The sequence below is a fragment of the Octodon degus genome, unplaced genomic scaffold (assembly GCF_000260255.1).
Source record: "Octodon degus isolate 3935 unplaced genomic scaffold, OctDeg1.0 scaffold00107, whole genome shotgun sequence".
In the NCBI taxonomy this organism is placed as follows: Eukaryota; Metazoa; Chordata; class Mammalia; order Rodentia; family Octodontidae; genus Octodon; species Octodon degus.
In genome coordinates this window covers 265,829-288,963 of record NW_004524683.1, presented here as the reverse complement: position 1 = coordinate 288,963, position 23,135 = coordinate 265,829, and the positions used below count along the sequence as shown (strand labels likewise).

Genomic DNA, 23,135 nt, shown 5'->3' with positions numbered 1-23,135 from the left:
GTTTTAACCTTGAATTTTGAGCACCCTTTGAACATTTTGCTTTTGGTGCAGAAATGAGTACAATAAAAATTGTGTGTGTTTAATTGTTAAATTCATGTAAATATGAATAGACCAAGCCATGGTAGACCAAGGAAATGTGTTTGGGTTATCAAGTCAACCAGGGATGGATTGTGGTGGATTAACTCATGGTCAGTTTTTGACACTCAGTTGAAATGAGTCAGTGTGGAGCCAGGTGCGAGGGCTCCTTGAGGATTGCTGCCAACAGCATGAGAAGAGAACTGGAAGGGAAGGTGGTGCGCTGTTGGTGCCCTTGGAGAAGCTTGTCATGCTGGGTCTCCTGATATGAACTCAGATGTTTTCACTGTCAGAGGATCTCGGGTCTTTGCTGTCACAGAGTGTGGCTGTGGTTCTCTTCAGAAGCTCTGAGCCTTACCCTGAGTGCCACTGCCTGGCTCCAGGGTGGATCCCTCATCCTGCTGGCACAGACTTTCCAGCTTTCACTACTGTCCTTTGGGCCTTCACAGGGCAAACCCTCCGTACAGACTTGCGTGAGACAACATCATGGGCTCTAGGCCTCCAGCTGGATTCTTGGGGTCTCTGGCGTATGGACAGATATCCTGCACCCATCTGCACTGGACTCTTTGGGTAAATATTACAAATATTATAAAACAGTACTATAATTTTTTTTTTTTTTTTTTTTTTGGCGGAACCGGGGATTGAACTCAGATCCTTGCGTTTGCCAGTCAAGCACTTATCCTACTGAGCCACCTCCCTGGCCCCTATAAATGTTGTGTTCTGCATTAAATCCGTTCCCTAGGAAAGCCTGACTGCAAGGCCCCATTTACACAATCTTGCTCCAACCCTCATAAGGATTCAGCATAATTGGCCTCAGCACACACACTGATTGGCCTGCTTCCTTTCCTGGACAAAAAGAATTTAGCAATTCAACAAATTTCCCTTTTCACCTTGACTACCAGAAGCTTTAAGAAACTACAGGGTTCAATGATGATAACTAAATGAGCTCAGGTTTTCTGTGGATTTATGTCTCCATGTCAATTTAATTACACATAGATCATTTTATTATAAAATACCCATGAATTTTTCATGGAAGCCACTACTCAATAGAACAAAAAAGAAAAAAAGAACAAAATGGTCTAGAACAGAAATGAGCACATTAACACCACAGCAAAGTTTTTCGTTGTTTTTCCACCTACCTTTTGCTACAGAGGCTGAAATTGAAACCCAGAGAAGGGAAGGGGTGAAGCGAGGCACTCAACTCTGTGGCCTTGCTTTCTGAGCATTCATCCTGGGCACAGATCCCGAAGCCCACAAGAGTTCTAGAGACCCATGCAAATGTTTAAACTCGATTTAAAATTGGAGAATAAAGTGAACTTCTACATCAGTGACAGGAACCTTTCAGAGCTTTCAATAATAAATAGTCCACTACAGCACGCATGCCGCCACTGTTTCAGATCAAAGACAGTGCTTTCACACATGATACTAATGTCTGTCTTCACACCACTGCTGTCATGATGCATAACTTTTCATGTCTTCTACAGGAGAAAGGGAGTGAAGGGCGAAGGGCCTGAGAACTCACCACAAGGCTCTGTGCACTATACTCACTGCCCAGTGGGGACTGGGCAGTCTGCGACCCACTTGCTCCGCCACTCCCTGCTTCTGATGGACTTGGGACTGAGCCAGCGGACATGCAGCTGGCAGACAGCTCCTCTGCACCTGGGACAGCACTGCAGGCAGCTCTTGGAAGGCCAAGCTCACCTCCACTCTGGCCAGGAGGGGGAGCAGGGCTGACCTGGCCCCCAGTGTCAGGGTAGATCTTCCTGGTGTGGAGCCATCAGGGCTGGAGACAGGAGCATAGCAGCCAGCTTCCTGACGGAGGCGCTGATTCTTTCCTAGCAACTGGCGCTTGGCCAGGGACAGCGCTTGGCCGGGGGCAGCCCTTGGCCCGCAGGACCACTCTTGCCTTCCCTGGTGCTCTAGCCACCACACCCAGCATGAGCCCCCCCCAGAATTCAGGGGCATATGCGGCAAAGGAGTGTCCCACTGTCTGACCTAGCTCCAGCCCTTGCATCCTCCTTTGCATGATGAGCAATGGTCCCAAAGCCAACAGAGCACCAGTGACAGGAGAAAAACAATCCCAGACAGACAAGGCAGGGTAACCACCGCTCACGAGCAGATGAGTAAACTGAGGCCATAACAAGGCACTGGCAGCCAAGATCACAAGGAAACAAAGTTTTGGGCACAGAAGCCACATGCCAGATGCCAGATGCCTCTAGGGCATCTAGGGTCCAGGTCTCCCGAGGAGAGTGACTGAGACCTACTGGACTCCTTCGAGTCTCTCTCCATTCTTGTCTTCTGCTCAGCAGGTGCTGCCAGGAGCTGCAGAGCCCCTCCACCCTGGCTGCCTCCCCTAAGTTTCCTTAGCCCACCACTTTTCCTCCCCTAGAGTGAGGCACGAGGATCCCTGGCACTCATGGAGTTGGTTTTCCACATAGCACACAGGCTAAGTGGAGGGACCAGCTCCAAAGCTGTACAGAGCACAGCTCTGAGGAGCTGCAGGGACTCATGAAGGTGCTGCATCAGCAGTCCCTGGGTGAGCTCCCTGGAAAGAAGGAGCCATCAGCTCACACTGACTGTAGAAAACTGCCCGACACAGAGGTTCACCTCCAGCTCTCAGTCTCAGTTTCCTCCCCCATGAAACAGGACGGTGGTGCCCAAAGCCTTACTACGGCATCTGTAAGAGAGCATGCTCCTAATAAATGCTGCTTTCCTCCCCTCCCTTGCTAGAAGGAGTTGCTTTAGACAGCACAACCACTTCCCCCACTGCATTCTTGGCTGCATTAGGCCTTTTGTTGCCAATTAATGCAAAATTGTGCTCTTGTTCCACCTCTGTGCCCACGGTCATAAAACCAGGATCCGTGGAGATGGAATTAATGCTGAACAGCTGCTGCAGCAGCAGCAGCAGCAGCAGCAGCAGCAGCAGCAGCAGCAGCAGCAGCAACTAATTACTGAGCATCTACTACGTGGAGGACTCGAAGGTGAATTTCTTCCCAAGATACAGAAACTGCATGGAAATCTGGAAGGTCACTGTCTCTCTGGGCCTCAGTTTCCAAGTTTGTAGAGAGGACTGTGCTACATGGCTTCTAAGCTCTTGTCTGGGTCTGCTGTCACATAAGCCTGTGGACCAGACACTGCAAGCTGAGGGAGGGAAGCAGCAAACAGGCTCAGGAATGGATGGGAAGTGCTACACACCTGTTGTACCTCTGCCTGGCAGCTGAACCCAGAGATGCCTTGACACACCCCAAAACTACCCGGTGTGGCACATACCCTAATGCTCGACAAGCTTCCTGATGCTTCCCCCAGATATGTAACACGCCATGAGGCGCAGTGAGCCAGGGGGGCAGGAGTGCAGAAGGTGCAGGCTCAGAGAACTGAGCCAGGGCCACACGGCTCGTCCTCTTCCACTATCTCTGTCCTCCTCCTCCAAGGCTACACTAGAAACACAGAAATATAGCCAAGGATGTTGTGGAATTCAATGGGATCTTAGGATGCTGGGGTCCAAGATTTATACTTGACACATCAGAAAACCTAACAGGGCAGGGACACAGTGTGTGGAGGTGAGGAGGGCCTGTGCTGTCTTCCACTGAGTCAGGGTCATGAGATCCAAGAATGATCAGAGTTCAGCTAATAAAGTCCTTATAATACCAGAGAAATGGTGGCCCCAGGGCCAGGGAGCCCTGTGTTAAAGAGGAGGAGGGGCACAGTCAAGAGGGGAACCACAGAGCTCATCCCTTGCAGGCTCATGTGGCTTTTTGCAGGAGTCAGGCTTCCCCTGGGCCTGACATCCACAGTAATCCATCATCCTGCCATTCAGTGCATGTCAGGGGTGTGAGGCTGAAAACCCACCAATGGTTAAATTTTCCCCAGAGCCTGATGGGCAGCGCATCGTGAACCAGACTGTCAGGAGGGAAGGTGATGCTGACACACACACTGCAAATGCTGCAGCTGCAGTCTCCGACCACATGACCTCCAGCAGGTCGCCTCCCACCCTGGAACTTGAGCTCATCTGTCAGAGGGGCTAGGAGAAGCATCAGATGTGACACCGAAGCATGGAAGTTTCTTACCTACTCACCGCAATATGAACTGGTTGTCTTCAGAATTGGGAGGCAACCAAGGCAGGGATAATGAGCAATGGTTATTTTGCTTTGTGATCATCAATGAGCTAAATCCTATACATGGGCCCCAGTTTCTACATCTGCAAACAGCAAGGTGCAAACCCTGGCAGTTGGACATGTGGCCTTGATAAGCCACCTTCCCTGGTCTTAGATGCCTAGAGAGAGGAGGTACAGGAAGGGCCACATGGTGGTGGTGATCCTCTGGACATTTCTAGGGCATAGAAGACTCCATTTTCTGCTCAGGACCAAAGTCTTGCGTTTCAATCATGGTCATGCTCATTGGCAACAAAGCCCAATCAAAGTGACCCTAGGGGCCAAACCGATGCCCAAAGCTGAGATTCAACAGGCACTGGGAGGCCCAGACCCATGGATAAACACTGGTGTCCGATGATCAGGGCACAGAGATCCAGGGACACCAGCAGAATTCCAGACATCACGCCTGGCCAGGAAGCTCCCATCCTGGATTTTAGGGACCACTTCTCTCTCTCTCCCAGAGCACAGGAACTGTCCATGCAAACTGCATCCCAGGCAAAGCACAAGTGCTTCCTTCAGCTCTGAACGAATGAATACTTTGTAACCTGAGGACTGGTAGCTGGTCCTATTCACATCCTCCAAGTCCTGCCCCCAGCATGCCCAGCACTACACAGACCTCCAGCACCAGTACCACTGGCACTATCCCAAGCCTCTGGCCCCTTGTGGCAGACCCATCAAGGAAGGACGGTGTGCTACAAAGGAGGGGTGAGAGCAGGCTGCCTTCCAAATAGGTGGCCACTTACAGCCCCAGCAAGGTACAGTCAGTGACAGACTCATGTTATCATTACCCACGTCAGAAGAATGCAGGGCAAGGAGGCGGAGCTGCACAAGTCCGTACCCTAATCACTTACAGACCACAGAGGCCCCATCCTGGCAGAAGAGGAGATTTATTGTGGGGACTGACAAAAACAAAGAACAGTTGTGCAAACTTTACAGAGCCGCATTATGGGAAATGCCTTTCCCATGTCCCACTGGTAAAAGTGCTGGACATCATTCCCAAACGCGGACTGGGCTCTCTTTCCCAACTGTGTACAGACACTGGGCCTTGGCATGGCCTGCTGGGCTGCTCAGGCCAAGCCACAGGATGCCCAGGTGCTGGCTGACAGCCACACCTGCTGTCTCGTGACACAGCCTAAGCCATGTAACACTGGGGGTCCAAGGAAGGAAGCTCCAGATCTGGACTGACCCCCCTTCTGGGCTGCAGGGCCTCATCTCCCCACTGTCGCCCTCCACCCTTGTACCCAGGGAAATTCAAATTGCATCACCCTCCTGCCCAGGATCCCTCTCGATCCCATCTCCACCACCCTCAGGGTAGAGTGCAAGCTCAGGCCCTCTGAGGCCAACTCTAATCACTGCTGTTCCCACTCTCCACACACAAAACTCACTCCAGGCTCAAGAATGTCCCCCACCAGCTGGATAGCTCAGAGGCATAAGCACCTACCTGGGGGTTTGATCCCCGGTCCCACCTGCCATGTGGTCTCGGCCCTAGATGCCCAGGCCTGTCGTCCTGGCCCCAAACGTGGCACCCACCCTACAGCCCTGGAACCAGGTGTGGTGGCATATGCCTGTAATCTCAGCACTCAGGAAGTTGAGCCAGGAGGATCTCTGTGAGTTCGAGACCAGCCTCAGAGCTACAAAAGTGAGCACAAGGCCATCCCAAATTATATAGTAAGACCCTGTCTTAAGAAAAAAAAGAATGTCTCACACCTCTTTAGAGTTAAACACAGTCATGTCTCAAAAACTTGCATGTGCTATTGACTCTCCCAGAGATGCCCTTCCTCATGGTCTATGCCTGGAAAGCTCCTATCCATCCTTCAGAGCCCAGCTGTCCTAGCCTCTTGGGAGAAGCCTGCTTTATGCAAGGCATTTAATCCCCTTCCCACCGGGCCACCTGACATCCCACACTGCTCCCCTGCTTCTAGCATCAAACCTGGCATTGCACAGTATCAACAGAGCTGTGCTGCAACGCTGCGATGGGGGAGGGGCCATGCAGCTCCACCAAGCCCTTCTCCAGAGGAGTTCCACCGACCCTGGACCTTTCTCGAGCATCTTGAGCTCACTGTATCAGAGATGACTGCAACCTTAGGGCTCCAGGCCCTTCACCCATGAACAAATGAGGACAAGGCGCAAGGGTCTGTCTCTGCAGCCATCCTCCCAGCAGGCACAGTGGCAGCTCTGGGAGCCCATGTGCGGCCAGCCAAGTGGGAGCCTCCACCACTCCGCCGTCCTGGAGCCGACCATTCCTGTGCCATCCCCCTCGGAAAGCCTGGTCTGGATACTTTCGCAGAGACGTTGTTGATTCTATCTGACTTTCTCATTCCAATAAGAGAATCCTTTCAATTCCATTTACATTAAATTCAAAAGCTGTTTTTCTTTTATTATTTTAAATTCAATTCAGAAGGTTGTGTTTTTTCATCCTTAATTTTTTTCATATTCCATAAAGCAGTGTTGAACTCACAGAGCTTGGCTGGCATTCCCATCCCTCGAGTCTGGTGCTCCTGGGGAGTCTTGTCTCTGTTCGAGGTGGGGTCTCTGAGTGCTCAAATGCTCTATGGCACGCTCCATGTGTATCACCACACCCAATCCTCACCCATGCCACCCCTTACCTAGCAGGAAACTGAGGCTCAGAGAGGCAATGTAACTCGTATGGTCCTGCACTTGGCAGAGTACAGATCTGAAATCAAGGTTCTCTTATGTGTTTGGCCATCATCCAGCCTTGCTCAGCATTTGACTGGATGGGAGACGGTCACATGTGGAGAGGACATGGGCATGGGATGGGGGTGATCTGAAATGGGGGGTTCAGGAAAGCTGTGGATAGCGGTCTGGCTTACGGGCAGGAGCACTGGACTGGGAGTCAGGACTCTCAAACCCAATGCTGCCCCTCTGCAGTTTGGGGAGCACAGACCCCACCCCTCACAGACACTGTCCCATTCCACACACATGCCCTGATTCAGGGGTGAGCAAGTGGCTGAGCCTCCAGAAGTCTCGCCTCCGCCTGTCCCAACTCCTCTGTCCTTTCTGTGTGGAGCCTCAGGCTCCCTTCTGTGCAGTGGCTGGAGAAGGCACAAGAGCTCTGACCAGATTCCCATGCTGAGCTAGAAGGATGCTTCCTCCAGGGAGCCACTCCTTACCAAGCCTCAGAGTTCAATTTGGAAAAAAAAAGAAAAAGAAAACTAGAATTGTACCACAGTATAAGCCAAGATCCATGGAGCTAGAACTCAAGTTTGAGAGGGGAGGGTAGCACCTTCTGCTGGTCCTCACTGAACACAGGCCACACCTACCTGGCTGCAGGACATAACCCCACTTCACTGAGGCCAGCCCAGGCCCAAGGTCATAAAGCCAGTCCTCAGCAGAGCTGGGACTCAACAGCCTTTCCTGATCCCTTGGGAAACACAAAGTGGAACAGCCACAGTGGCCCATTTCCCACTCTCCTTTTCCTTTTCCTGATGCAAACTCTACATACCACCAGGAGCCTCTGTCGTGCACTGTGTGTGCTGCCACTGACGTGTCACCCCCATCTCCAGACGTGCCATTACCTCCACTTTGCAGGTCAGGAGGCAGACGCTCAGGGAGCCCAGTTATACCTGGACAGAGTTACAGGCTGAGAGGCAGCAAAGCCAGGCTTTCTAGCAGGAAAGCTTCTAGCACTAGCTGAAGGGGTGGACATGACAATTGTTAAGGTTCCCCTCAGACTGTGACTTCACAGGAAACTACTCTGGAGGACGGTGGCCTCCCACAGCCTTGAAGCAGGGAGGCTGCACAAAGACAGGGTAGGGACTTCATCCTAGGGGGCAGGTTCAGCGACTCTGCCACCAGTGCCAGGCCAGACACTGAAGGGTACTTGACCCCAAGACACATGCCTGGAAGCACTGTTGTACACAGCAACATGTGCCAGCAGAACAGGAGGCCCGGGGAAGGGAGAGGCTGGGAAGGAGCTCTGGGGTTGTGAGAGATGAGGAGGAGTTTGCCAAACTGTATCCAGAGTCTCCTGAACAAGCCAAGGCCCAGAGGATTTACGGAACAGGGCAAATGCAACTCTATAGGTGCTAGGGAGCTGAGGATGCCTTGGGGCAGGGAGAAAAGGCAGGCATCTGGGACTGCCTGCGTCCTCACCCACTAGACAGACTAGATATGAAAACTGACAGGGACCTAGGAGGGCTCATTAACGTAGACAGTCTGCTTTGGTCCTAAACTGTCTCTTCCCGGCCCCGAAATGAGGCAAAGCTCAGGCCCCATTCCCAAAGAGGACGGGCTTGGAGATTCGAGTTACTCGGACCAGCCTGGCCTCTCTGGGCCCATTACAGCCAGAGTCTCCAGAGCAGGGCTTTTAAAACATGTTCCATTTTGCAGCTTCTTAATTTGTCCCAGAACCCCAGCCTCCACGAAGGCAGCCTGTTTTTATCTCTTTTTTACAAGAGGTAAACTATCCCACTCTTCAACCTGAGAGCTACCTTCTTCTCTAAGACAGAAGCAAAGACTTACCAATTAGTGGTCAGCAAGCTTTCAAGATGACATGCTCTGGCTTCTTGGGGGAAATGGCTCCCTGCAGATGCCCACCAGTGCCCCTGCCAAGGGCTCCCAAGGCCAGGCTGGGTGTGCTTCTCTTCGTGATTGCAAGGCCCTGCCTAGGAAAGCGTGCTTTGTAAGCTTTGGCCTGGGTATTCTCTGAGCACCTGCACATAGACAGACAACTCTCTTCTGGGAGGTGATGTGCAGCTGCAGCCAGGAAAACTCTGGAAACATGGGTTATAGGGAGACATGGGTTCCAGACTGGCACACAGCACCTTCAGGGGCTGGACTTGGGGCTGAGCTGGACTGTCCTTTCCCTCTATACAATGGCACAGCAATCCTCGTCTCCTGGAATGTCTAAGGTCTGAGACCTTGTACATGGGAGCCATATGTATTCAGGAAAGCAACCAAGTGTTTCAATAACATCCTCAGCCCCCTTGACTGACATGGACAAGCCTATGGAGCCAGGCCTCCAAGCCTCAGCTCCTAGCTCCCCTTCCGTCATCATCCAGCAATAAAAATGCAGGATTCAGCATGTCATCTTGCATGATTGCCAGAATATCATCCTACTTTTGGACCCACACTTCCAGGTCTGAGACTCAAGAGACTGCCCCTGTGTAAGGTGAACATTTCAGGGAAGGATTCCCTCCTTGTTGGAGGGCTGCTTTCCCGCAGTTCTGACTACGCCCAACTCTAGTCTTTACCCTGACTACCCTCTAGGCTCCATTTTCCCATCTTCCACTTGTATGTACCAGAGATGGACTGGCAGACCCACCTATTCACACTTTCCAGTTCCCAGGGACTCCTACCTTGGAATGCAGCTCAGATACTGAGATGAGTTGGGAGTATTGGCCTCTAAACATGCCCAAGCTCCAAGGGCTGGTCTCAGGACACGGGGATGGGGCAGGGTACGGATGCCTGAACTATACCCACCAAGACTTGAGAAGCACAGAGGAAACTCAGCTCTGCAGAAAGAGGAGGCTGGGCAAAGGCCATGGTAGAAGGCAGCATGACCCAGTGGATGCTGACCTGGGTGACACGCACAAGTGTTCTACCTGTGAACATCAAAAACAGTTCCTTCCACTGTAAGATAGACGTGTAGATTCCTCGCGGCAGATGGCACCTCTGAGTGTATTAGTTTCCTTCTTCCTCCAGACTCCTGATGATTCAGCCTCTTTCACCTCTGAGCTCAGCTGGGTCATTCCACTGATCGGTTGTGTTGCGGTTTACAGCGAGACGTCCTCCCAGAGCTCACAGGTTAGGCTTTTGGGAGGTGGCTGGATCACGGGTGCAGATACTGGGTTATGGATGAGTTTTGTTGTATTAATCTTCTTAATTGGTTTAGTATAGTTTTGGGTGTGGATAATGGATACCCCCCCCCCCAGGTGTGGGTGTCACCAACCAACAGGTTTGTAGTTTGGGAAGAATAAAAAGGAAAGAGAAAGCATGCTGCTCTCTGTCTCCTGCCTGTCATGCCAGGGCTTGTTTCTCCTCTCCCATGCCACCCTACCTTGGAACAGCCTACTGTGGACTGAAACCTCTACTAACTGTGAGCTCAAATAAACCTTTCCGTCTTTAACTTGCTAGTATTGCATAGTTTGTCCCAACAAGAGAGTAACTAAGACAAGTTGGTATTGGCTGCTGCTCCCTCAGCAGGCTGTGTGTTCTTGGTAAGTGATCTGGGTTCTCTGGGCCTTAGAGTCTTGAGCAGTTTTGTTCTGAAAATAGTACAGGCAACAGCTAGCATGCAACCAGGATGGAGGGTTCTCTGAAGCTCAGTAATCAGCAGCTATCTATCACCCCACCCAGCCTAGCAGCCAAGGTTTCATGTCTCAGAGCAGTAGGGGTAGTGGTTAGAAGGTTGGAACAAGGTGAAAAGGGGAAGCCAGAAGCCTGGGACTGTGGCATTTGGAGTAAGTCTGTTTCCAGGGTAGCTAGTGGTCGAGGCTCGCCCAGGAAGGCCAGCTAGGGGGCTGGTATCCTGAGATCCTTGGCTAGTTAAGGCCAACCAATAATGCTCAGCTTTCTGCCCAGGTGCCTGAAGGTCCCTGGGACAGTCTGACAAATGCTGGAGAGGGCTTAAAGGTTAAGAGCAGCAGCCAGGGCAGCCCAGCCAGCCACTGTGGAACCTGGGCAGCACAAAGATCCTGTCCTGGACTCATGTTGCTTGCAGGCACTAGAGCCTCCTCCTGGTGCCACTACCCCAGCTGCCCCGTGCTAGTGGTGCCAGGCACTGTGTGGCTCAGAGCAGCCACCTGCAGTGGCTGAATGAGGGATGCAATGGCTCCCTGGTGGCAAAGCAGCAAACTCCCCGTGGGAGCACCTGTGTGCTGCCCTGCCCTCCTCCCTGAGAGCCCGGATGCCGGATGCTGTCAATTTCCAGTGCAGGTTCCACAAATATCTTTATTGGTTAAAAAGCTCTAAGCACTTTTCCTAACTCCTAGGGCCTCTGTACTCATCTCCTGAGATGAACAATGTGAAAGGTGTGATGGGGGAAGAAGAGATTTAACCAAGAGCTTTCAATGAACTAAATCCCTAAGAAACAAGGACAATAAGTCTCCCATTCATGAACATTTGAGTTCCAAACTTTCACAGGTGTCCTGTACAAGACTCACTTTGTCAATTATGAATGAATCTGACTTACAAATGTTCCCCCAGAAGTCAAGGACTTAGTATATTTTTGCCCCATTTTACGAGTATGCTATGGTTAAGAGAGTCCATCACCTGCCTCCTGAGTTTGCACAGCGGATGGAGACAGGCCGGGACCCAGGGTTGCAGAAATCCAGGCCTGAGTTTTTTCACCGCTACCCACACTTTCCATGAGAGGTCACAGCTTTAGTTAAACTCTTCCCTCAATCAAGGATCCTTGTTCTTATTCCTGTTATTTTATAAAACCCAAGGCAGGAAAGGTTCAATTCTGCGAAGTTGCCTCTCTTTTACCCCATGTCCTTCTACAGTCTCAGACACACAGGATTCCGACGTCTGGAGAACCAACCCAAGAAAGCATGAAACTAATCTTTTCAACGCTAACGTCTCCTAGGCGTCGCGTCAGTATTTGGATTGGATGTAGCCCTGTTATCATAATGCAGAGGAAGCCCCAAATTTAATAAGGCTAAGACAACTCGAGCAACACAAGAAACATAACAGGATATTGCAAAGAGATTAGGAGCTTCCTCCGGACTGCAGAGGGGGCAAATGGGGGACAGGCGACGAGGCTTACACTGGGGGCCAGCAGGTCCCCGGTCCACACCCAGCCTCGGGACCAACCTGCTTGGTCCGATCCTGCAAGCAGGGTCCACCAACTAAATGCGAACCAGCTGGGAGGATGGTGTTAGAGTTGAATGGGGAGAGGGCAGCTTACCTCATGAAAGGGCTGTGGAAACGGCTGCTGGGAACATAATAAAAGGATTAACTGCTCTTTTAGTGGGCCATTTACTCTTCAATCAAAATGTCTCATCTATTTCCTGTTCTCTAGAGGCTTCAGGCCCAAAATTCCTTTGTCTATTACAGCGCATGGTAGCAGAGGCCTGTCATGAGAAATTAATAACCTTACAGGGAAGGGAGATTGTATTTCTCTGGGTGCAGGCTGGGGCCTGCCTGGTCGCTTGGGTTACCCGCTACACTGGCACCATGCAGGGAGCGCTCTGCCCCCGCCCCCTGCTCCCGGGCAGCAGGAGGCCCAGGTAAAGAGAAGTGATCACTGCTGCTACTATCTGTGGAGGGTGGTACCCAGAAGGGCCAGCCCACAAGCTCCAGTAATCCTCAGTTTAACAGAGCAACACAAATAAGAAACTCAAAGTTTAGAAAATGTGGGTTCAAATCCCACTCTACCCATACCTATTGGTGTAACTGTGGTAAGTTATTATTATTACTACTGTGATTCTTAGTCTTTATTATTACTGTTGCCATTATTATTATCTCTAACTGCGTGATCTGGGGCCACTATAAGTCGCTTTGAGCCCATTTCCACATAGGGAAAACGAGGACTAATAATATCTACCCAGGGGCTGTGCTGCAGACCACATGGACCTACCACCTAGAACAGCACTCAGGCAGTCAGCATTCAGCAGCTGCATGTGAGTGCTGTCATCACAGTACTCCCAACCATGAAAAGTCAAGACCAAGGGTTCTAGGAGCAAACAGGAGGTTAGGCAGACTTACCAGGACTTTATTTCCCTATCTATAGAAACCCTTTGCTTTCTTTTTGCTATACTGTGGATTGTACCTAGGGCCTCCTCCTGCTAGGCAAGTGCTATACCACTGAACTAGCCCTTTTTATTTTAAGACAGGGTATCTCTAAATTGCCCAAGCTAGCCTAGCACTTGTGATCCTCCTGTCTTAGCCTCCAGAGATGCTGTGATTACAGGCATGTACCACAACACCTGGCTTCCCAGGACTCTTGTAAAGAATAGATAAGATTGCCAATGAGCTCTTATACCTCCTCCATGAAGCCAGGGTTGGGGGCTTCCCTTCCTGGGCCTAGCAAACTCCAACCCAGGATCTGTCACTTGTCCTTATCCCTTAATGGTTCAGGAACCTATCTCTTCAGCACACAGTCTCCCACAAGGTCTCCTGGAGCAAAGACTGTGGCAGATCTAGGTCTGGGTCCCCAGGATCGGGCAGGAGCCATGTGTATGTTAGCCCATGTCCCATGGAGTCTGGAACCAAATGTAGTCCTGGCAGGCTGGCCCTGTGCTGTGGTACACTAAGTAACCCAGCCCTTTGCCTCGGCCTCCATTTCCCAGGTTGAGAAGTGAGCAGGGAAGACCTGGATTATCTTGAGGCCCCATCATCTTAGGGCTCATGGGACCACACAGTGGCCACTAAGCCCCTACAGATGTTAGCAGGGACATTCACGTCACTTTGCATCTCAGTTTCCCTACAGGGAGAATTGCAGCACGGTGACACAACTGCATCTCAGTTGTTACTCATGAGTCTCAGAGAAAGGCAGCCCCTCTGTCTTCTAGCAACCCTGGCCTGTGGACTGTTAGTCATTTCTTAGGCACCTTCCATCAAGCCATTTGTCACATGACCCCAAACAAACTGGGGAGGCCTCAGCCTGTCACCCTCCCAACAGCCAAACAAGGCACATGAGTTCAGTTTCCCTTCCCTCCACCTCCAGGACACCAGCCTGGCTCCCTCCACCTCCAAACCCCTTCTTATCTTCAAGGCCTGAGGTGCTAAACCCGTATGTGCCTACCTCAAAGTGATTCAGGCAGGAAGGCCCTTTTAGAGAGTACTGGCTCCAGGAGGGTGAGCAAGGTGAGTTCAAAGCCTCTGCCTGTCCCCTATAAACTCCACCCTGGGCTGAGCAGACAATGCACAAGGGTGGAAGAGCTAGACCTTGGCTAGGACACCAGCTCCTGGAGACTAGACATGCTGCAGCCCACCTACTGGGAAGGCTGAGCTGTGGCTAGGGTGGCCCAGGCTTCCTGAGGAGTGCTGCGTGCCCTGAAGCCCAGCCCTTCAGCTCCTGGGCAGTCCAGATATTTGTTCCCTGGGCACTGGCTGGTCCCTGGGGGCAGGTGCAGTAATGAGGTAGAGGTATCAGGGACTAGGATTAAGCTCTCAATTTAGGATGCAGATTTCTAGAGCAGAGCACAGAGTGACTGGCCAGAAGAGCCAGAGGCCAGGGTGCCGGCAAGTGGAGGTACATGTGTGCATCTATGTGTGTGTGCATGCACACATGTGTCTACAGATGAACTGGTAACCATGTATACTCATGTGTCTCTGTCCCCACAAACCTTAGCCTCAATCCCAGCAAAAAAAACTAGCAATGTACGCAGGGCCTTGCTTGACCTTAGCCAGAAGGCTGCCCTGGGAACCCAGAGCTCTCAGGTCAGAAGCCAGGGGCAACCCTGTGGTGTAGGGAGCTCCAGAAGAAGGCCCTGGAAGCCCCTGGGAAGGCTACCCGGTGAAGGTGCAATGCTAGAGATCAGGCCCCACCTATCAGATGGCTATAAGCAGGATGGGCACAGGGCACATGCAAATGAAACAGAAGGCAGGCAGGTTATACCTGTGGCACACTTAAGCACATCTGACACAATCTACATCTGGTGCAGCAGACAGGGCATCTGCCAAGGTGCCTGCCAGGGCTCCCAGAGACAGGGTGCTGGCTGTTCTGACAGGGAGCTGTGCTTGGGGCAGGGGGGCAAGGCAGGAGGCTTTGGACTTACCATGCACTTGTTGGGCTTCTCACCCGAATGCACCCTCATGTGGATAAGCAGCTTGTAGCGGGCGTTGAAGGGCTTGTATCGGCGCACACAGCCAGCCCAGAAGCAGGTGAAGTCCTCGCCCTTGCGCTGGTCGATGTGGCTCTTCTCGATATGCCGCACCAGCTCCTCCTGCTGCTCGTATGCTGCACAGCAGTCCACCCAGCGGCAGGCCTGCCGACCTGCTACCAGCCTGCCCGCCAGGCCCAACCCCAGGCCTCCCAGGCCTGGGCCGGCTGGTAACTGAGGCAGGGGGTAGGGAGGTGGCAGGCCCTGGTGGTGAGTTCCGAAGAACTCTGAGAACTCGTCCGAAGGCTCCTGCTTCAGGAAGCCCGTCTTCTGGCACTCTTCCAGCTGCACACTGCCCTCCTGGCTCTCAGTGGATGCAGGGCCATGCTGGGACCGCTTGAGAGGGCCCCCGATGTCTCCTTGCAGAAGGGGGCTCCGGAGTCCATTTACACAGGAGACTAGAGCTGTCTGGGAGGAGCAGATGATTGGGGTGACATTGGAGGAGACACAAGGTGAGGCAGAGGCTGAGGAGACTGGAGGCAGGCCCAAGAGACAGCAGCGCTTCAGGCTGCCCTCAGGCAGGTGGGCCTCAGGCTGGGGGCCCAGGCCCGGGCTAGGCTCACTGGCCAGAAGGTAGCAGGAAGAGGCAGGGTTGGTGAGGCCTCGGCCTGGGAGGTCCAGCGCTGTGTGCAGTCCTGGGGCTGGCGGGGCCCGGCAGTGTGTCGGTAGGGGTGGGTGGGATTCGGCCATGGCCTGGAAGTCGGGCGGGGACTCCTGCTTGATGTGCTGTGTGGCTGGTAGGCCACCATTCACATAGGTGGCCTGGGGCCTGGGTGACCTGGAAGATAGTGGCCAGAGAAGTCTTGAGAGTGCAACACAGCAGAGTGAGGAGTTCCGGGCAGCAGCTGGTGGGGAAGCTGAGAACCAGGAGATGAAGAAACCCAGAGGAGGAAAGGAAAGTCAAAGCCCAGAAGCAGAGGAAGAAAAGACTAGTCACTTGAGAGAAATTGGTTACCTGAGAGCAGGAAAGATCATGAGAAGGAAAAGGGCAACGGGAAGATGGGAGTGGCTAGGGCAGAAGGTGACAGGTAAAAGCAGAGACTCCACAAAGGACAGCTCTTTTTTTGGAAAACCCAGCCTGGCCTCTAGCAGCCCAAGGGCCACCGTACCCCCAGGCTCCCTTTGTCTGCTTGCCCTGTCCCGGCCCTAGTGATACTGTAGGAAAAAGCTGGAGGTGGACTTTTTGGGGAACACCCAGGTCCAGCAGGCTTTTAATTCCACGTTTCCTTTCTTAACTTCTGAAGATATTACCTATATAAAGAGTTTTGTCCCAAGCAGTCTGTCTTTTGCACTGCCCACATCAGTGGTAGGGGTCTGAGGCACAGCCAAGGCAAGAGGGCACCTTAGCCCTAAGGAAATGCCTGGCCTGGGCATGGCTGGGAATTTCAGGCCTAAACACCACAACTGGGAGAAATTACAATTCTCAAGAAAAGTCAGAGCAAGCCAGTAGGGTCCAAGTGGGAGGTGACCAGGTCTGAGGCCAGGCTCAGCTCTGTCACAACTGTGAATCAGGCAGGTTCCAGGCCTCTCTCCTCAGTGATAGTAAAGTGATCCAGAGACCCAAGCTGTCTTTACCACATAAGTGGTAGTTTCCTAGGGGCCCTCTCCCAAGTGTGGGACATGCTCCCTGCTCTTTACAAGGTCATATGCAGAGAGATAAGGGGGTTTTCAGACAGGGGTGCCTACCATGGGGAGGGATTAAGGTACAGGCAGAGACCCTGGGCAGGCCGGAGTCCACAGCACTCCAAAAAGCTGAGAAGTCAGGACGGTTAGGTGGGTGGAGAATCTCCCTGTTAGATGACAAAACAGGACACCTGGTTTTGTGCCCAAAGTCTCAGAGCCCGTGTGAGCTCTCTTCCTCGGAGCCTCACGTTTCCACCCACCAGTGAATTCAGAGGGTGGTGGTCAGGATAAGCAATGACCCTCCGGGAAAGAGAGAGCAGGGCTCATGGTGCTGTTGTTACTATTACTACTGCTACACCAAGGCTTCCTAGTGCTCTGTGCAGCTACGGCCCTGGGGCCCTCGTTGGTCTCTCTGTTCCCCAGGATGGTCCTGGGGCCTTGGCCTCTGCAGGTACAATGTCCTCAGCGCCACCAGAGAAGGGAAGGAAAAAGCGCATCCGCCAGAGGGCCTGCAGGGCGGGGAGATGGCTGCTGGGGCAGGACACACACAGAGCAGGAAGCCCTTTGTGCCAGTGAGCAGTGCAGTTTGGCCACCATGTGAGCTCTGAGCTGGCCTTTCCTCCTCAGTCAGCTCTTCCTCTTCTGAGATGATTCTGCAAGAAGCCACCTCAAGCTAGGTAGCACACGTCTGTAATTCTAGCACTTGGAAGGCAGGAAGATCCATGTCAGCTTGGACTATATAGTGAGTTCAAAGCTAGCCTGAACTACATAGCAAGACCCTATCTCACCCCCCCCCAAGCCACATCAGATTGTAAATTGGGGACATGAGCCTTCATAAAACAAACTTTGTGTCTCTCACAGGCCCTAACAAAGCAGGACGGTCTAGAGTAGGTAGTCCCAGGATCTTCTAGACCTCAATTTCTCTGTTTCCCATGAGCCAGGCAGGCTGATGGCCCAGACGCTTGTCCCCTGGGGTGGGAACTGGGACGTACCTGTGAGAGTGGGGGAAATGCAGCAGCCTTTCGCAGGCAGGGGAGTGGCCCTGGGGCGGTGGAGTTCCCACAGGGAGAAACAGGCTCTGGTGGCAGGTGGGGCCGGAGCCCTCGGCAAGGTCCAGGTCCAGCAGGCCCTTTTCTGAGCCGGGTGTGCAGTGGCCATAGCTCCCATTCACTAGGCAGGGATGACAGGGAAAGAAGAGGTAAGTGAGGGGGGACAGAATACTTGGAGCCACTCAAGGTGCCCTGACCTCTTACTCCCACACACACTCAGCAGGGTCAGTAATAAAGCACCCAGTGCTCAGGGACAGATGCCAAAAGAGCAGCGCAGAGACATGAGGCACCTAGTATGCAGAGACAGGATTCCAGGAGCACAAACCTGGAGCACTGCAGAGAAGCCCGTGCTGTCTCTGCTGCTTTGCAGAGCACGCTACACCACAGAAAGGCAGTATGTGGACCAGGTGTGAGGGCCACTGGCTTGTCTGGGCCTCCACTGCTCTTTTGTACCCATTTGATGGGGTAGAAACCAGAGGCTCAGGGTACACTCTGGGATGGGTTTCTGTCCCACCCTGTGGACCCAAACCTCACATCCTAGTCACTGTGTAATGACAGTTGTTTTCAGAGAGCCCACAGGGTGGCGAGATGGGAGGGTGTCCACCTTCCCCACCCCCAACTCCAGCCCTCCAGGCAGAGTCCCTTCAAGATTTAGTTAGCTCCCAGGGCAGAGGCCACAGCACCCCCCCCCCCCCCCCCCGCAACTTAGGCAGCACTTCCCAGCTCCCAGGCTTCTACCCCCAGCCCAGCCCAGCCCAGCCCCAGCTGCCTGCCGTCCTGCCTCTGTGGCTGCTTGGCCAACAGCACACAGGCTTAATTTTTAATAACTTGGTTGTTTTGTAATTAAAAAGAAATCCCTGGTAACAAATGTGGATGGACCGAGTTAATGAGAGCAGGCTGCAGCCCGTTTAATTCTGTCTCTGCTTGGCTGTCCTCGCCTTCTCCAAATCGTTTCTGCATGTGGTTTTATTGCCCCATGGAGGCAAACTCTGAGACTGGGCCTCAGAACACTGGATAATTTTATGACCATTAATAGTATTTGGAGCACAGTGCTTGATCATCACACAGGGCAGTTTTACCAGGGTCTTGCAGGGGTGGGGGGCAGCCTGCTGTGCTTCCTTTAAAAACACACTAGCTCACCTGTCCTTCACACAGGCTGCATTCAGTGCTAGAAGGTGGCCATGGGATGGTGGCAGGGCTGGCACTTACCAAAGGCCCCCACAGGGCTCATCCCTGAGGCAGGTACAGTATAGCCCTTTTTCAGGTGGGAAAACCACAGTTTAGAGAGGGACCTTCCTTTGACTCCATCCAGGGCTCCCTAAGAGGCCAGACCATCACCCAACGGATTCTTCCCAGACCTCATGGCCAAGCGCCATCCTGCTGCCTCTCAGTCTACATAGCTGCAGACCCCACCCCTCCAACAAACATCCCCAGCTGTGACCCCAACGAAGACCCTAACACTGAAGAAGTTAAGTGGTTTGCCAAAGTCACACAGGGAATAACAGCGGGCTAACCTGAGATCAATCAAACCTGTGGGACAAAAGAATCTTATCAACAAACCACTGTTTCTGTTAGCTACCTCTGCACTAGAGACAGTTAGAAGCTTTTGATCTATTAACAAGTCAACTTTGGGACGGAGCCTGCCAGGTCACAGCTTGACACTGCTTGGTGCTCTGAGCCCAGTGGAGCCCCCTTCCTCCTATTCCTGAAGGCACTTACGGAAAGAAGACTCTGAGCACCACCACCAGCAGCATGTGGCCACCCAAGGTCAAGAGCAACTGTTGGCAGAGCTGGGACCCACACTGGGGTCTCCCAAAGCTCATGCCAGACTCTGCCTACGTTTCCTGCTTTCTTGAAGGGCGGACATCAAACCCAGAGATGCTGCTGCCACTGCAAAGATGTTCATACTGCCTGCCATGGGCCAACCTGCCAGGCAAAATGTGGGCACTAGCTTTTGCCTGATACCACATGACCTCAATGGGCAGACCCTCCTGTTCACACTCCATCTGAGATGACCGGTCCCTTCCTGGGGAGTGACAGGTACACATTCCTGCCCTGCTGCCCTGGGGCAAGAGAGGGGTACCCTGCAAGGGGCTGACACAGGGCAGCCGCCAGGAGTGGCCCTAGGACCTGGCCTTCCCCATGCAAAAGAAAACTTTTGGAAGTCTAGAGAGTATGGGGCCCTGTGTTCATATTTATAAATTGGTGAAACATCCCATAGTATCAGGGCTGAAACTTTCTTGTTTTCTTTTTCTTTTTTTCTTTTTTTTTTTTTTTTTTTTTGTGGAACTGGGGATTGAACTCAGGCCCTTGCGCTTGCCAGGGAAGCACTTATTCCACTGAGCCATCTCCCCAGCCCAGGGCTGGAACTTTCTATTCCATTAATAGATGAAGCAACCAAGACTCAGAGAGGAAAGAACTTCCCTGGGTCACACAGCAAACCCCAAGCAGACCAGCACTGGCACTTCTGAAGCTGAGTAAGAACCTGGCCTGGCTTTCTCATCAAGCCTCAGTTTTGTCATGTCATAAGGTCATGATGACAAATGAGGTAACAAATCTAAAGCATTTGGCCTGATACCTATCCTTGCAGAGGTCACAAGAACAGAAATGATTATGTGGATTATTCCTTCAACTTCTCCCAGCTCACAACAGGGTGGATCATTCCTTCAACTTCTCCCAGCTCACAACAGGGAGGCAGGGCCCTATTTGAGAAGCATTCTATTCCCAGAAAAGTCAGATCTGGATGACTATGGCCAGACTTAAAAGGACAAACTCCCAACACTTGGTGTTCACCAAATACAGAACTGGGCAGCCCAAAGGAGGTCATAGCCAGCCAATATGAATCAAAGGGCTCCAGCTATACACTAGAAAGTTTTGCAAATTATCGTAATGACTTGGCTATAAAGTGGCACCACATATAAGGTGACTCCCCACAAGAATTTTAATTTATGTTGAAACCTGCCAAGTCTGCACGAGTGGACAAAGATTCATTCAGCCTCTCCGGCCCAGACATGTCTCCTTGCACCCTCGGGGGCAGCCTGCAGTCAGGGCCAAGAAGGCCTACACCATGATGGGTGCCTTGTCTTTAGCGCCTACCAGGTACCAAGCTAGGGACAGCACACCACACTTCACAACTTACGAAACACGGTCACAGCCACAAGCTGCACTCCAACTCTCCGGAGTTGGCTAGGCAGGTTCAGCAGACACAAGTGTCCTTCCCAAGCTCACCCAGCAAGTCTAGAGCTCAGGCTTGCCTGGCCCAACATCTCATCTTCTGTAAAAGGCAAAACAATAAATTAGGCCTTCTCGGCCTACCAGTCTTGTCCACAACTGCTCTTGTCTGCTGTGGTCCTGTGAAACGTAGCCATGAACAATACGGAAGCAAGAGCACGGAGTTGCGTTTCAATAAAACTTCATTTAAAAAACAATTCCCTGGTTGTGGGCTGTTGACCTGCCAACCCCTGAATCTGTGCAGCAGTTAGAGACTGCTTACAGAGATTCGGCATCTGAAACAATCGTGCTTTCCTGAGTCTATAAAACAGGGTGGAGCTGATGACATGAAAATGAAATAATGTGGCAGGGCTGACTCTAGTGAGTATTCAGGGAGGGGGACGGGCCACAGCCTGGGCTCAGCTGTCCTCCCGTGTGTTACCTGAGCTCTCAGGATGCTCTGCTGCCTATATATACCCTTGCTAACCACTCCAGGGCCCAACCCTCCCACACCCCTGGGCCCTAGAAGCACACATCCTCCAGGACTGCTCTCCATTCTCCCACCTCCCTGAACTCCCCTGCCATGTGGCCCCCAGCAGTCCCAGTGAACTGGGACTGAGAGTGCCCCTCAGCTTATCAGCCAAGCTCGAGACATGGCACCTCCATCACTATAGAGTTGGCTGCTGGTACCTGTACTGTTGCTGCATGGCTGCTGTTCCTCTTCTGCAGGTCTGGACCTCGGATAAGGACCTCAGAGCCCCAGAGCTGCTGAATGTCACAATCACTAGATGTGACTGTGCCCACCTATTTCACGGACAGAAGGGAAAACCCAGGTCCAGGGTGAGGACAGGGCTTGTCCCCGTCTCACATTACAGGTAGAATCTCTAGACCTGGACTCCATTAGGGACAACCCATCCCACCTAGCACAGCCCAGGGCCACATGGATGCCTAGAAACACTGAGAGGGTGGCAGCTGGGTGGACTGTCCCAAACTCAGTGTCATAGCTACCCTATGCCAGACACTATCACTTAGAAGAACTGCATAAGCTCTTGTCACACATGCCCCTATGATGATACTCCAGTCTACCATCAACTTCCTCACTATGGGGCCTGTGATCAATCACCTCCCTCTTCCTCTTCCTCTTCCTCTTCTTCTTCTTCTTTTTTTTTTTTTTTTTTTGTGGAACAGGGATTGAACTCAGGCCCTTGTGCTTGCCAGGCAAACACTTATTCTACTGAGCTATCTCCCCAGCCCCTACCTCCCTCTTCTGAGCCTCAGTTTCTTCTGCAAAATGGGGCCAAGAACCTTAGCTGTAGAGAGTGGGGCTGTGCAGATTAAACGAGATAGAACATGGGGGACTGCCCGGCATGGTGCCTGGCACTGATAGTACTTGGAGAAAGGGCCCTCTGTGTTGGACAGGCCAGCCGACGAGGTCATAGGCTCCTTGTGATAGACCCCCTGGGCAGTGAGTGCCATCGCCACTGAAGGGAGGGCAGCCTGGCCAACAGAGCCCTGCCTAGAGCTCTACACAAGGGTCTGAGCTGAGGGTAAGAACAGTGGGTCGGGCATAACAGCTGGGCAGCAGTCCCTCTCTGGGCCTCAGCTGTCCCCTCCAAGCAGGGGACACTGGCACTGGCAGGAGGCCACACGTAGGCCACAGAGCATGGTCACAGTGCTCCCACCTTTGTGGTCAAAATGTAAATGATACGGACAGAGCCTAAGCTATATCTCCCTCCCAGGCCCTTCCTGCCTCACCAGCCTGCCGTGTCACCCCGTTTTCCTTCTTCATAAAACCCTAGGGCTTGGTGACCAGTGTGAGTACTCTCCAGCCAGGCCTTCCCCGGCTTGAGTCACCTTGCAGTTCATGACCACTGGGGTCCTGCAACCTGGGCAGGGCCTCCCGAGCAGCAGCTCCCGCAAGTCACAGCTTCACGCTGGGCTTGCGGCCGCCCACCACCTCTTATCCCAGACTCCAAGAGCCCTATAAATTTCTCTTCTAAAGCTAAGCTAGATTTATAGGGACCTGGGCCAATAAAACCTGAGCAGGCTCACCTTAGGACAGCACAGCAAAGAAACAGAGCCAGCCCACTGCTTCAGGCAGCGGGCAACCTGAGGCCAGCACACGTGTGGATGCAGGTGTGCGTACACAGAAATGTGCAGAAGGGTACACTTTGCTCTCAGACTCTCTGCTGTTACCCAATTAACATGCACAAGGGCCGAGGAGATGGCTCAGTGGA

The 23,135-nt window shown here is 52.5% G+C and overlaps 1 protein-coding gene across 3 annotated transcripts in view; it reads right to left on the bottom strand.

Annotated features, from left to right (window-relative positions):
* The window catches only part of Glis1 (GLIS family zinc finger 1), a 186,703-nt gene that overhangs the window by 56,580 nt on the left and 106,988 nt on the right, over positions 1 to 23,135 (bottom strand). For all 3 annotated transcript variants that reach the window (XM_004639098.2, XM_023724130.1, XM_023724131.1), the window contains exons 2-3: positions 17,632 to 17,809; positions 14,912 to 15,794 (exon numbers count right to left, since the gene is read on the bottom strand). In XM_004639098.2, the coding sequence (XP_004639155.1) occupies positions 14,912 to 15,794; positions 17,632 to 17,809 (1,061 nt within the window). The remainder of the gene's footprint in view (positions 1 to 14,911; positions 15,795 to 17,631; positions 17,810 to 23,135) is intronic.